At 46.7% G+C, this 14,189-nt stretch overlaps 2 protein-coding genes across 2 annotated transcripts in view; both read left to right on the top strand.

Moving 5' to 3' along the window:
• Nucleotides 1–14,189, top strand: part of LOC136628740 (zinc finger protein 585A-like) — a 406,543-nt gene that overhangs the window by 129,296 nt on the left and 263,058 nt on the right. The window lies entirely within an intron of this gene.
• Nucleotides 4,149–14,189, top strand: part of LOC136629120 (zinc finger protein 850-like) — an 84,045-nt gene continuing 74,004 nt past the window's right edge. Inside the window, exons 1-2 of the mRNA XM_066605256.1 lie at nucleotides 4,149–4,219; nucleotides 10,765–10,850. Coding sequence (XP_066461353.1) covers nucleotides 10,799–10,850 — 52 coding nt within the window. The 5' untranslated portion in view covers nucleotides 4,149–4,219; nucleotides 10,765–10,798. The remainder of the gene's footprint in view (nucleotides 4,220–10,764; nucleotides 10,851–14,189) is intronic.

Raw genomic sequence — 14,189 nt, 5'->3', positions numbered from 1 at the left:
ATGTAGTAGAGCTGTGTATGTAATGTGTACGATGTAGCAGAGCTGTGTATATAATGTATACAGTGTAGCAGAGCAGTGTATATAATGTGTATGGTGTAGCAGAGCCATGTATATAATGTGTACGGTGTAGTAGAGCTGTGTATATAATGTGTACGGTGTAGCAGAGCTGTGTATATAATGTGTACGGTGTAGCAGAGCTGTGTATATAATGTGTACGGTGTAGTAGAGCTGTGTATATAATGTGTACGGTGTAGTAGAGCCTTGTATATAATGTGTATGGTGTAGTAGAGCTGTGTATATAATGTGTACGGTGTAGTAGAGCCGTGTATATAATGTGTACGGTGTAGTAGTGCTGTGTATATAATGTGTACAGTATAGTCGAGCTGTGTATATAATGTGTACGGTGTAGTAGAGCTGTGTATATAATGTGTATGGTGTAGTAGAGCTGTGTATATAATGTGTACGGTGTAGCAGAGCTGTGTATATAATGTGTACGGTGTAGCAGAGCTGTGTATATAATGTATACGGTGTAGCAGAGCTGTGTATATAATGGGTACGGTGTAGTAGAGCTGTGTATATAATGTGTACGGTGTAGCAGAGCTGTGTATATAATGTGTACGGTGTAGCAGAGCTGTGTATATAATGTGTATGGTGTAGCAGAGCTGTGTATATAATGTGTATGGTGTAGCAGAGCTGTGTATATAATGTGTATGGCGTGGCAGAGCTGTGTATATAATGTGTACAGTGTAGTAGAGCTGTGTATATAATGTGTACGGTGTGGTAGAGCTGTGTATATAATGTGTACGGTGTGGTAGAGCTGTGTATGTAATGTGTACGGTGTAGTACAGCTGTGTATATGTGTACGGTGTAGTACAGCTGTGTATATAATGTGTTCGGTGTAGCGGAGCTGTGTATATAATGTGTACGGTGTAGTAGAGCTGTGTATATAATGTGTACGGTGTAGTACAGCTGTGTATATAATGTGTACGGTGTAGCAGAGCTGTGTATGTAATGTGTACAGTGTAGTAGAGCTGTGGATGTAATGTGTACGGTGTAGCAGAGCTGTGTATATAATGTGCACGGAGTAGTAGAGCTGTGTATATAATGTGTACAGTGTAGTAGAGCTGTGTATATAATGTGTATGGTGTAGCAGAGCTGTGTATATAATGTGTACGGTGTAGTAGAGCTGTGTATATAATGTGTACGGTGTGGTAGAGCTGTGTATATAATGTGTACGGTGTAGCAGAGCTGTGTATATAATGTGTACGGTGTAGCAGAGCTGTGTATATAATGTGTACGGTGTAGTAGAGCTGTGTATATAATGTGTACGGTGTAGCAGAGCTGTGTATATAATGTGTATGGTGTGGCAGAGCTGTGTATATAATGTGTACGGTGTAGTAGAGCTGTGTATATAATGTGTACGGCGTAGTAGAGCTGTGTATATAATGTGTACGGTGTAGTAGAGCTGTGTATATAATGTGTACGGTGTAGTACAGCTGTGTATATAATGTGTACGGTGTAATAGAGCTGTGTATGTAATGTGTACGGTGTAGTAGAGCTGTGTATGTAATGTGTACGGTGTAGTAGAGCTGTGTATGTAATGTGTACGATGTAGTAGAGCTGTGTATGTAATGTGTACGATGTAGCAGAGCTGTGTATATAATGTATACAGTGTAGCAGAGCAGTGTATATAATGTGTATGGTGTAGTAGAGCTGTGTATGTAATGTGTAAGATGTAGCAGAGCTGTGTATATAATGTATACAGTGTAGCAGAGCAGTGTATATAATGTGTATGGTGTAGCAGAGCCATGTATATAATGTGTATGGTGTAGCAGAGCCATGTATATAATGTGTACGGTGTAGTAGAGCTGTGTATATAATGTGTATGGTGTAGCGGAGCCGTGTATATAATGTGTACGGTGTAGCGGAGCCGTGTATATAATGTGTACGGTGTAGCAGAGCTGTGTATATAATGTGTACGGTGTAGCAGAGCTGTGTATATAATGTGTACGGTGTAGCGGAGCCGTGTATATAATGTGTACTGTGATCTAGAGACTGTTAGGCCGTCAGCCATGTTGTTCTGTGTTTCTGGCCTCAGACCTATATATTCAGCCCCCACTGCTTCTGTATCCTCTGTATAACCCCTTCAGTAGTTGGCATGCAGTCATGGAGGTTTCTCAGGTTCCCCTCCTGTTGATATTTACATTTAGCCCTGGCCATAGTCTCCAAGAGCTGTGATGTAAATGGACCCTTTCTTCCTTCCCCCAGCTGTATTAGCATGCAGATACTATGGTACGTGCTCAGTAACACCCCGACATGGCATATCTACGGTTCGCGCTCAGTAACACCCCGACATGGCATATCTATGGTTCGCGCTCAGTAACACCCCGACATGGCATATCAACGGTACGCGCTCAGTACTACCCCGACATGGCATATCTACGGTTCGCGCTCAGTAACACCCCGACATGGCGTATCTATGGTACGCGCTCTGTAACACCCCAACAGGGCATATCTACACTACGAGCTTTGTAACACCCCGACATGCCATATCTACTGTACGCGCTCAGTGACACGCCGACATGGCATATCTATGGTACGCGCTCAGTAACACCCCGACGTGGCATGTCTACGGTACGCGCTCAGTAACACTCCGACGTGGCAAATCTACGGTACGCCTTCAGTAACACCCCAGCATGGCGTATCTACGGTACGCGCTCAGTAACACCCCGACATGGCATATCTATGGTACGCCTTCAGTAACACCCCGGCATGGCGTATCTACGGTACGCGCTCTGTAACACCCCGACATGCCATATCTACGGTACGCGCTCAGTGACACGCCGGCATGGCATATCTATGGTACCTGCTCAGTGACACCCCGACATGGCATATCTACGGTACCCGCTCAGTAACACCATGACATGGCGTATCTACGGTACGCACTCAGTAACAACCCGACATAGCGTATCTACGGTACCCGCTCAGTCACACCCCGACGTGGCATATCTACGGTACGCGCTCAGTAACACCCGGACATGGCATATCTACGGTACGTGCTCAGTAACACCCCGACGTGGCATATGTACGGTACGCGCTCAGTAATTCCCCGACATGGCATATCTACAGTACGCGCTCAGTAGCACCCCGACATGCCATATCTACGGTACGCGCTCAGTAACACCCCGACATGGCATATCTACGGTACGCGCTCAGTAACACCTCGACAAGGCATCTCTACGGTACCCACTCAGTAACACCCGGACATGGCATATCTACGGTACGTGCTCAGTAACACCCCGACGTGGCATATCTACGGTACGCGCTCAGTAATACCCCGACGTGGCATATCTACGGTACGCGCTCAGTAACCCCCCCGACATGCCATATCTACGGTACGCGCTCAGTAACACCCCGACATGGCATATCTACGGTACGCGCTCAGTAACACCCCGACATGGCATATCTACGGTACGCGCTCAGTAACACCTCGATATGGCATATCTATGATACACGCTTAGTAACACCCCGACATGGCTTATCTACGGTACGTGCTCAGTAGCACCCCGACGTGGCATATCTACGATACCCACTCAGTAACATCCGGACGTGGCATATCTACGGTACGCGCTCAGTAACACCCCGACGTGGCATATCTACGGTACGCGCTCAGTAACACCCTGACGTGGCATATCTACGGTACGCGCTCAGTAACATCCGGACAAGGCATATAAACGGTACGTGATCAGTAACACCCCGACATGGCATATCTACAGTACGTGCTCAGTAACACCCCGACATGGCATATCTACGTTACCCGCTCAGTAACACACCGACGTAGCATATCTACGGTACCCGCTCAGTAACACACCAACGTAGCATATCTACGGTACCCGCTCAGTAACACACCCGCCATAATTTACATTTCACTCCTGATATCAATCAATAGATAAAACCTTGACTAAGATTATGACGGGCCTATATTTCCAGTCGGAGGCTCTCCTGCCGAAATATGGGGAAAATGGGGAATCATGATTTTCCCATAAGAGATGCATGGCCCCACCCAAATAATCAGAGGGGGCGTGGAAAGGGATGTACTGAGGGATCCTTTATAGTGTGGGGCCTCACAGGGGCACATTGCCAGACCACGGAGGTATGCTGCTGCATGTGCACTGCCCCATTGTGTCCTGGAACTTCAGGCTGTGCATCCCAAAATCTGGTAACTTTCTTTTATTTTCTCCTATTTATTTTAAAAGTTCTGTCTTGCTGTGTATATACCATATACATATATTTCCTTATACTCCCATGTAACCACCTTTTGTGTGTGTGTGTGTGTGTGTGTGTGTGTGTGTGTGTGTGTGTGTGTGTATGTATGTGTGTGTGTGTGTATATATATATATATATATATATATATATATATATATATATATATATAAACGCACTGCTAGTCATTTTCTAGGATAACTCTACAATTTTTCAGTTGTACAAGAGTGGTGTCTGCAATGTCTACCGTGTAGCGGAGCTGTGTGTGTAAAGTGTGCGGTGTAGCGGAGCTGTGTGTGTAAAGTGTGCGGTGTAGCGGAGCTGTGTGTGTAAAGTGTGCGGTGTAGCGGAGCTGTGTGTGTAAAGTGTGCGGTGTAGCGGAGCTGTGTGTGTACAGTGTGCGGTGTTCCTGGCCTCAGACCTATATATTCAGCCCCCACTGATTCTGTATCCTCTGTATAACCCCTTCAGTAGTCGGCATGCAGACATGGAGGTTTCTCAGGTTCCCCTCCTGTTGATATTTACATTTAGCCCTGGCCATTGTCTCCCCCTCCCTGGACAAGAGCTGTGATGTAAATGGCCCCTTTCTTCTTTCCCCCAGCTGTATTAGCATGCAGATACTGACTGTAAGGCCCATGCTCTTGTTAATGAAGTCTTAGAAACAAGCATTCCCCTAGCAGAGGGCTTCCTGCAGATGCCAAGAGGAAGACTTCAGATTAGGGAAATCGTTTAGTAAGAATTATTAGTTGTGCGAGGGTCCAGCCCAACACGACATATATTGTCAGGTTCAGGCGAGCCAACAAACCACATCGCACCTTGAGGTACGCGCTCAGTAGCACCCCGACGTGGCATATCTATACGGTACGCGCTCAGTAGCACCCTGACGTGGCATATCTACCGTACGCACTCAGTAACACGCCGACGTGGCAAATCTACGGTACGCCTTCAGCAACACCCCGACATGGCGTATCTACGGTACGCCTTCAGCAACACCCCGACATGGCGTATCCACGGTACGCGCTCAGTAACACCCCGACATGGCATATCTACGGTTCGCGCTCAGTAACACCCCGACATGGCATATCTACGGTACGCGCTTAGTAACACCCCGACATGGCTTATCTATGGTACGTGCTCAGTAACACCGCGACAAGGCATCTCTACGGTACCCACTCAGTAACACCCGGACATGGCATATCTACGGTACGTGCTCAGTAACACCCCGACATGGCATATCTACGGTACGAGCTCAGTAGCACCCCGACGTGGCATATCTACGGTACGCACTCAGTAACACGCCGACGTGGCAAATCTACGGTACACCTTCAGCAACACCCCGACATGGCGTATCTACGGTACGCCTTCAGCAACACCCCGCTGTGGCGTATCCACGGTACGCGCTCAGTAACACCCCGACATGGCATATCTACGATTCGCGCTCAGTAACACCCCGACATGGCATATCTACGGTACGTGCTCAGTAACACCTCGACATGGCATATCTACGGTACGCGCTTAGTAACACCCCGACATGGCTTATCTATGGTACGTGCTCAGTAACACCGCGACAAGGCATCTCTACGGTACCCACTCAGTAACACCCGGACATGGCATATCTACGCTACTCGCTCAGTAGCACCCCGACGTGGCATATCTATACGGTACGTGCTCAGTAGCACCCTGACGTGGCATATCTACGGTACGCACTCAGTAACACCCCGACGTGGCAAATCTACGGTACGCCTTCAGGAACACCCCGACATGGCGTATCTACGGTACGCCTTCAGGAACACCCCGACATGGCGTATCCACGGTACGCGCTCAGTAACACCCCGACATGGCATATCTACGGTTCGCGCTCAGTAACACCCCGACATGGCATATCTACGGTACGTGCTCAGTAACACCTCGACATGGCATATCTACGGTACGCGCTTAGTAACACCCCGACATGGCTTATCTATGGTACGTGCTCAGTAACACCGCGACAAGGCATCTCTACGGTACCCACTCAGTAACACCCGGACATGGCATATCTACGGTACGTGCTCAGTAACACCCCGACATGGCATATCTACGGTACGCGCTCAGTAACACCTCGACATGGCATATCTACGGTACGCGCTCAGTAACACCTCGACATGGCATATCTACGGTACGCGCTCAGTAACACCTCGACATGGCATATCTACGGTACGCGCTTAGTAACACCCTGACATGGCTTATCTATGGTACGTGCTCAGTAACACCCCGACAAGGCATCTCTACGGTACCCACTCAGTAACACCCGGACATGGCATATCTACGGTACGTGCTCAGTAACACCCTGACATGCCATATCTACGGTACGCGCTCAGTAACTCTCTGACATGCCATATCTACGGTACGCGCTCAGTAACACCCCGACATGGCATATCTACGGTACGCGCTCAGTAACACCTCGACATGCCATATCTACAGTACGCGCTCAGTAACACCCCGACATGGCATATCTACGGTACGCGCTCAGTAACACCTCGACATGGCATATCTACGGTACGCGCTCAGTAACACCTCGACATGGCATATCTACGATACGCGCTCAGTAGCACCCCGACATGTCTTATCTACGGTACGTGCTCAGTAGCACCCCGACGTGGCATATCTACGGTACCCACTCAGTAACATCCGGACGTTGCATATCTACGGTACGCACTCAGTAACACCTCGACGTGGCATATCTACGGTACGTGCTCAGTAACACCCTGACATGCCATATCTACGGTACGCGCTCAGTAACTCCCTGACATGCCATATCTACGGTACGCGCTCAGTAACACCCCGACATGGCATATCTACGGTACGCGCTCAGTAACACCTCGACATGCCATATCTACGGTACGCGCTCAGTAACACCCCGACATGGCATATCTACGGTACGCGCTCAGTAACACCTCGACATGGCATATCTACGGTACGCGCTCAGTAACACCTCGACATGGCATATCTATGGTACGCCTTCAGTAACACCCCGACATGGCAAATCTACGATACGCGCTTAGTAACACCCCGACATGGCTTATCTACGGTACGTGCTCAGTAGCACCCCGACGTGGCATATCTACGGTACCCACTCAGTAACATCCGGACGTGACATACCTACGGTACGCGCTCAGTAACACCCCGACGTTGCATATCTACGGTACGCGCTCAGTAACACCCCGACGTGGCATATCTATGGTACGCGCTCAGTAACACCCCAACGTGCCATATCTATGGTACGCGCTCAGTAACACCCCGACATGCCATATCTGCGTACCTCGGCATAATTTACATTTCACGCTTGATATCAATCAATAGCTAAAACCTTGACTAAGAATATGGCGGGCCTATTTTCCCAATCTGAGGCTTTCCTGCCGAAATATGGGAAAAATGGGGAATCTGGTGGCCTGACAGTGGCTGGTGATTGGTCCAGAGGAACAAGCTGAGAGGAGCAGCAGTGAGATATGGAGGTGCAGAGATGTAGGCCATCATCATCTGGAAAGGAAGCAGAAAGCAGCATCCAGGTGACGGCTCCCTGTTCCTCACAATTCCTGTCAGCTCCTCTCACAATTCCTGTCAGCTCCTCTCACAATTCCTGTCAGCTCCTCTCACAATTCCTGTCAGCTCCTCTCACAATTCCTGTCAGCTCCTCTCACAATTCCTGTCAGCTCCTCTCACAATTCCTGTCAGCTCCTCTCACAATTCCTGTCAGCTCCTCTCACAATTCCTGTCAGCTCCTCTCACAATTCCTGTCAGCTCCTCTCACAATTCCTGTCAGCTCCTCTCACAATTCCTGTCAGCTCCTCTCACAATTCCTGTCAGCTCCTCTCACAATTCCTGTCAGCTCCCCTCACAATTCCTGTCAGCTCCCCTCACAATTCCTGTCAGCTCCCCTCACAATTCCTGTCAGCTCCCCTCACAATTCCTGTCAGCTCCCCTCACAATTCCTGTCAGCTCCCCTCACAATTCCTGTCAGCTCCCCTCACAATTCCTGTCAGCTCCCCTCACAATTCCTGTCAGCTCCCCTCACAATTCCTGTCAGCTCCCCTCACAATTCCTGTCAGCTCCCCTCACAATTCCTGTCAGCTCCCCTCACAATTCCTGTCAGCTCCCCTCACAATTCCTGTCAGCTCCCCTCACAATTCCTGTCAGCTCCCCTCACAATTCCTGTCAGCTCCCCTCACAATTCCTGTCACAGCTTCAGACCCTCTGTGAAGATGGAGGACCTTCTGCAGCGGCTGATTGTCAGCGAGGATGAAGCGGACAGTGAGGAATAGTTTCACAGATGTCTGGAATCCCCTGTGCTTCAGCTTAGGACTTGTCAGTAGCGCCGGCCAGGAGGAGCTGAACAGGCAGAGGACATTGAACGCTTGTATCTGAGGAGGACTTGTCAGTAGAAAACCACCAGCGAAGCGAACACAGGGGCTGCCTTTACCTTCATCCGATCGGAGGCGACTGAAACCTGGCAGCGGGAACAGTGCCCAGCAGATGCCAATACCAGCAGGAACAGTGCCACCAGATGACAACACCAAGTCCTGTGCTGCTGCACGTGCAGGGTACAGGTGAAGCTCTACAAGATGGCGACGGCACCTCTGCCAAGTCCTGTGCTGCTGCATTTGCAGGGTAGAGGTGGACCTCTACAAGTTGTTGAGACCCCCGGTAACTAGGTGGTACCCCTGGTTACTGGCATCTGTGTATAGAAGAATTTAGCTTGTGTAGCAGTTGGGAGTGATTTAGCACGGCGGTTTTTGTGTTCGTTTTTTGCGGGCCGGAGCCAGGAGTTGTGTCCATTATAGGGAAGACATGCAAATCTTTCCATTATGCTTTCTCTCTGCTCCTGGCTTTGGCTCACAAGGTGCTGGGCATCGGGGCCATCATGTGAGGTTCTAGATACAGTGATGTTTTTTTCAGATATTGTTCCTCGATTATTAGGGTCATTGCCAAGGTCTGTATATAGCGTGAGAATTCGGAGAAGGGTTAACCCGGTGGTAGAGCTCATGCCAGGGGTGGGTTTTTTCTTTTTAGACATGCTGATATGGAAGGTTTTGTTCCAGGCTTCCATAGGAATGATCTAGTAGACTTGTCAGAGATTGCGTTGGATATTTTATTATGGCTTTGTGTAGATGATTGAGGAGGCTGCGGTTTGTTGGGGGGGGGGGCATGTCATTGGAGGATGCCATGGCCTGGTGGGGGATTGTCGCCTGCATTAGGCAAATGGGCAGGTAAACTTGGGGAGAGTTTGGTGGTGGTAAACTCATGTCTGTAAGACAGAGTTTACATGAACTGTTATGGTTATTGATTGGTTAATAAACTTGGGTCTGTAAAACAGAGTTTACAGGAAGTGTTATGGTTATTATAGGTTACATTTCTCCCCAATGTTTGTAACCCCGTTAATAAACACCGCGGCCTTCTTTATCCAATATTGGGGTCTGTGTCGGTTGTTTATAAGAGTTTGGTAAGGCTTTAATAAAGCGTAAGATCCCATGTGTACGGTGTAGCAGAGCTGTGTATAGAATGTGTACGGTGTAGCAGAGCTGGGTATAGAATGTGTACGGTGTAGCAGAGCTGGGTATAGAATGTGTACGGTGTAGCAGAGCTGTGTGTAGAATGTGTACGGTGTAGCAGAGCTGTGTGTACGTAATGTGTATGGTGTAGTAGAGTTGTGTATATAATGTGTACCAAAATGAACAAGCCTCACAATAGAGATGAAACGCGTCCTTCTTTTTCTGTGAATATGCACAAATTTTAAATAATAAAGCAGGAAGTTTGTCATACGAGTGGTTCCCCGACTATGAAACTTACTTATCTATAGGACCATCTGGACTGCCAACTGCGACAGACTATGGTTTAGCATTATCTAGAGGCTCAGTTACAGCAAATATGCCGGAGGATACCATATAGAACCTGTATGCCTCCATGCTTTTCCATATTACATCAGAGTTAGAGGCGGTACAACAGGGTACTAGAGCCTCCATGCCCGTCAGTATCCCATCTTGTATCCAAGCTAGAGGCAGTACAACAGGGTACTAGAGCCTCCATGCCTGTGCGTATCACATCTTGTATCCAAGCTAGAGGCGGCCCAACTCTGCATCAAAGTTAGAGGCGGTACAACAGGGTACTAGAGGGTCAGTTTTCTGCAATAAATTCTCCTTTTATTGTAATCACTTATATCCACATTACAGTCACACAGAGAAAGTTTCATTTGATTCCGACAAATCCATCTAGGAGAGGGATTGTTTTTAACTATGATTGTATGTTTTATTCTTCTTTAATGAGGATGGTAGACAGGTACCTGATGGGGTAATTGAGCCGCCATCTAATATTTATGTCCGGCTTCTAGACCTGCAGCTATGTGGCTCAGATAACTACTCCTGTCAGGCCATATTTGGTCATCATGATTAATGATCTTTTCTTGTCATATAAAACCTTCCACACGACTTCTCCAACCGTCTGCTGACTTTTACAATATTTGTCTCACAGCTTTTGTATCCGAATAAAGATCTAAGGAACAAATATGAATGGCGATCAACGGTGTGAAGAGGAGATTCCTACAGGTAACCGCCCAGGTGAGTAGTAACCACTAAATACAGCAGAGAGGAGTCACAGATTCTCCTTGGTCAGCGGCTGCAGATATGTTATTCTGTGGAGAAGAGAAGGAAAAAGTAGATAGCTCACCCGTGAATTCCTGTACTGTTTCCGCTTCAGCGGTCGGCTTAGAAATTCCACAGGGACAGCTTCACCGCTCAGTCCACCAGGGCATGCACAAAGTAAAATAGAGGAATAGCTGCTGTTCTCTAAGTGGAAAATTTTCAAAAACCTTTATTAGCAGAAGTGTCACATAAAAGGTCAGAGAATCTTGTACTACTAATAAAGGCTTTTGAAATGTTGTTCTGTGGTCTGTAGGATTAGGCCTAGCTCACATGGGCACTCAGGGATTTGGCTGCTGAATCCTGCAGCCAAATCCGTCTGGGCCCACAGAAATGGATATTAAAAGGCAGCTTCTTACCTCTCCGGATTCAGCACGGATCTCCTCCGTCGCAGCCGAATCCGTCCGATGTGCCTGACGATGCGAAATGTCGTCTTTTGTTTTATTCCCTTCTTTCCCGTGGATCCGCGACACATCTGCAGTGACAGCAGCTGCTGTCCCATGTGAGAATAAAAGCGATGTATTTAGAGAGCAGACCGTCCACTGTTCTCTAAATACATGCACATGAAGTACTATGGGTCTGATTAGCCCATTAGTACCTATGCAAAATGATCGCTCATAACTGTCAGTTTCTGCCGAATTTTGAGTGATCATCTGTGTGTGTAAATGCACCTTATGTTTAAGAGATCACCATCTTCTGGCTGCCTGCAGTTCGGACAACATTTTTGGGCTGACAGATTCCCTTTCACAGCTGACCTGCTACACCGGCTTATCTTACATGGATGCCAAAGAAATCACTATACTGAATAGTCAACAGAGCTTGGAAAGAGATTATACCACAAGGGAAAGTAGAGCAAGAAGTCACTGAAGCAAAACCCTCTAAATCCAGAATATAACTTTTATGAGGACAATTAAAATCTACAAACTCCTTATACAAACCACCTCTCAGAATAATCAAGAACCCGATAAGGGAAGGACCTCTCCTACCCTCTTATTTCCCTATTCCTGCCTTTCTTATGCAGAGTTACTGTACTGTTCATCCACTTCCGATGGAACAGCTGATCAGCAGAGCTACTGGTTGTTGGCCCCCACCAATTTGATGTTGATGATCTATCCTGAGGATAGGTCATCAGTAACATAGACCCCTGGAAATCCCCTCTAAGCTGGTCATAAACATTCACGAACTGTGTGCAAAACTCTCGACCTCCTATACACATGGACGCTCAGCCTTGCGTCATTGGGGCAATTTACTAAGCCAGGCTTTCGCAACACTGGGCTTATCATGATTTTCCCCGACCCACCAAACAGCAAATCCCAATTGAAGGGGTAAAGTGTGAAAACAGGGTTATCCAGGTGCTGTCCAAAGCCAAATCAGTGTTTGGCAAAACAGGTCACTATTTGCTTCTTGACAAGGTCATTCAGACAAGGTTTTCTTTTCAAGGCAAGGAAACGGTCTGTATCCTTGATCTACCACTCTACTTAAAAAGGTATTTTCAAGGGTCTGAGGAGAGACAGGTCTCCCCCATATGGTTTTCTCTCCTTCCTATGTTCCTTTGAGACCTCAATTTGATATTGGGTACTCTCCAGCTTCCTGCCTTCTAGGTAACTGATAACCTCAATCAAGAGGGTCTCCAAGTTAATGACTCCCTTTTGCCATTCTGACTCTTCATCAGGGCAAGGTGAATCCTTGCCCAGCGCCTTCATATCTTACTAAGATGGTTTCCTTCTTCCACATTAACTATTAAATTCTATTGCCATGCTTTTGTCCCTCTCTGTCTCATCCCATAAAGGTGTCACTACATAAACTGCATGTCGTAAGGACCATTTGTCTGCATTTGGCAGCCACCTCTTCCTTCAGGCTCTTGGACTCTCTTTTTGTCATTCTGAACAGTTGATGTGGGCTGTTTCCAGATTCAAAGGTGACCAAATGCAGATGCATTCAGTCAACCATTTGTAGAGCTTTCCAACTGAAGGGTCAAAATCTCCCCTTGAGGATTTCAGCACCTTTTACCCATTCATTTTGCATCCCCAGATTAGGGTCTTGGTCTAAAGGTTTTGCTGGCAGTGGTGTCTCATTCTGTTTCCCACCCCAGGGACTGTTTTAGGACATTCCATAGTCTTGTTATCCCCCAATGAAACAACTGAGAAAAGAGGATTTTGTCCCAATGTAAAATCCTTTCTTGTAGACTTTATGGAGGGACACAGCATCCAGCCTTTTTCTCTCATGCTACTAGGCCGTTCTCAGTTGTAGGATGTATCGGGCTTGTTCTGCTCTTTAGTCTTCCGACATTGGTGTCTTTGAAGCTTGTACTTTTACTGCTGGCATACAGACTATTTGACCAAGTGCCGGTAATCTGCGTAAGACTTGAGTAGGGGAAGCTACATTTTTCTTCTTAGTGTCATGTCCTGTGTCCCCAATGAATACTACCAAAAAGGATTTTGCAGTAAGGCAAAAATCCTCTTTTTATGCACCCTGAGCTTGGCTTTTGGAGGATGATATAAAATCTTTTGAATGCCCCTTTTTTTCAGATCTCCCAGAGATTCCATATGATTGATTGCAGTCAAAATGAGTTACTTAACCCCTTAATGATGCGGCCCCTTTTTCTTTTTCCATTTTCGTTTTTTCCTCCCCCCCCCTTCAAAAAAATTGGAATTCCTTTATTTATCCATCTACATCGCTGTATGAGGGCTTGTTTTTTGCGGGACGAGTTGTATTTTTCAATGGTGCTATTTAAATTACCATATAATGTACTGAAAAACTTAGAAAAAATTCAAAGTGGAGTGAAATAAAAAAAACAAACGACATTTCGCCATCTTTTAGTGCGTCTTGTTTTTATGGCGCACAAACTGCAACAAAAGCGACATGATAACTTTATTCTATGGGTTGGTACGATTACTACGATACCAAACTTGTATAGTTTAGTTTTTGTTTTTTTTTTCAAAGACATTAAATTTTTTTTCAATTATTTTCTGCGGTCATTTTGTGCGTGCAATAACTTTTTTATTTTTCCGTCAACGTAATTTAGCAAGGGCTCATTTTTGCGGAATGTCCTGTAGTTTCCGATAGTACCAATTTGGAATACATATGACTTTTTGATCGCTTTTTATTGCGTTTTTTCTGGGAGACAGGGTAACTAAAAAAGTGCATTTCTGGCGTTCTTTATTTTATTTTTTGGACGATGTTTACCGTGTGGGAAACATAATGTGCTACTTTGATAGATTGGACTTTTCCGGACGCAGCGATAGCAAATACATATTT

This window comes from Eleutherodactylus coqui, chromosome 5, assembly GCF_035609145.1.
Source record: "Eleutherodactylus coqui strain aEleCoq1 chromosome 5, aEleCoq1.hap1, whole genome shotgun sequence".
Classification (NCBI taxonomy): Eukaryota; Metazoa; Chordata; class Amphibia; order Anura; family Eleutherodactylidae; genus Eleutherodactylus; species Eleutherodactylus coqui.
Note: the sequence above shows the minus strand (reverse complement) of the source record. Positions and strands in the feature narration are given on the sequence as shown.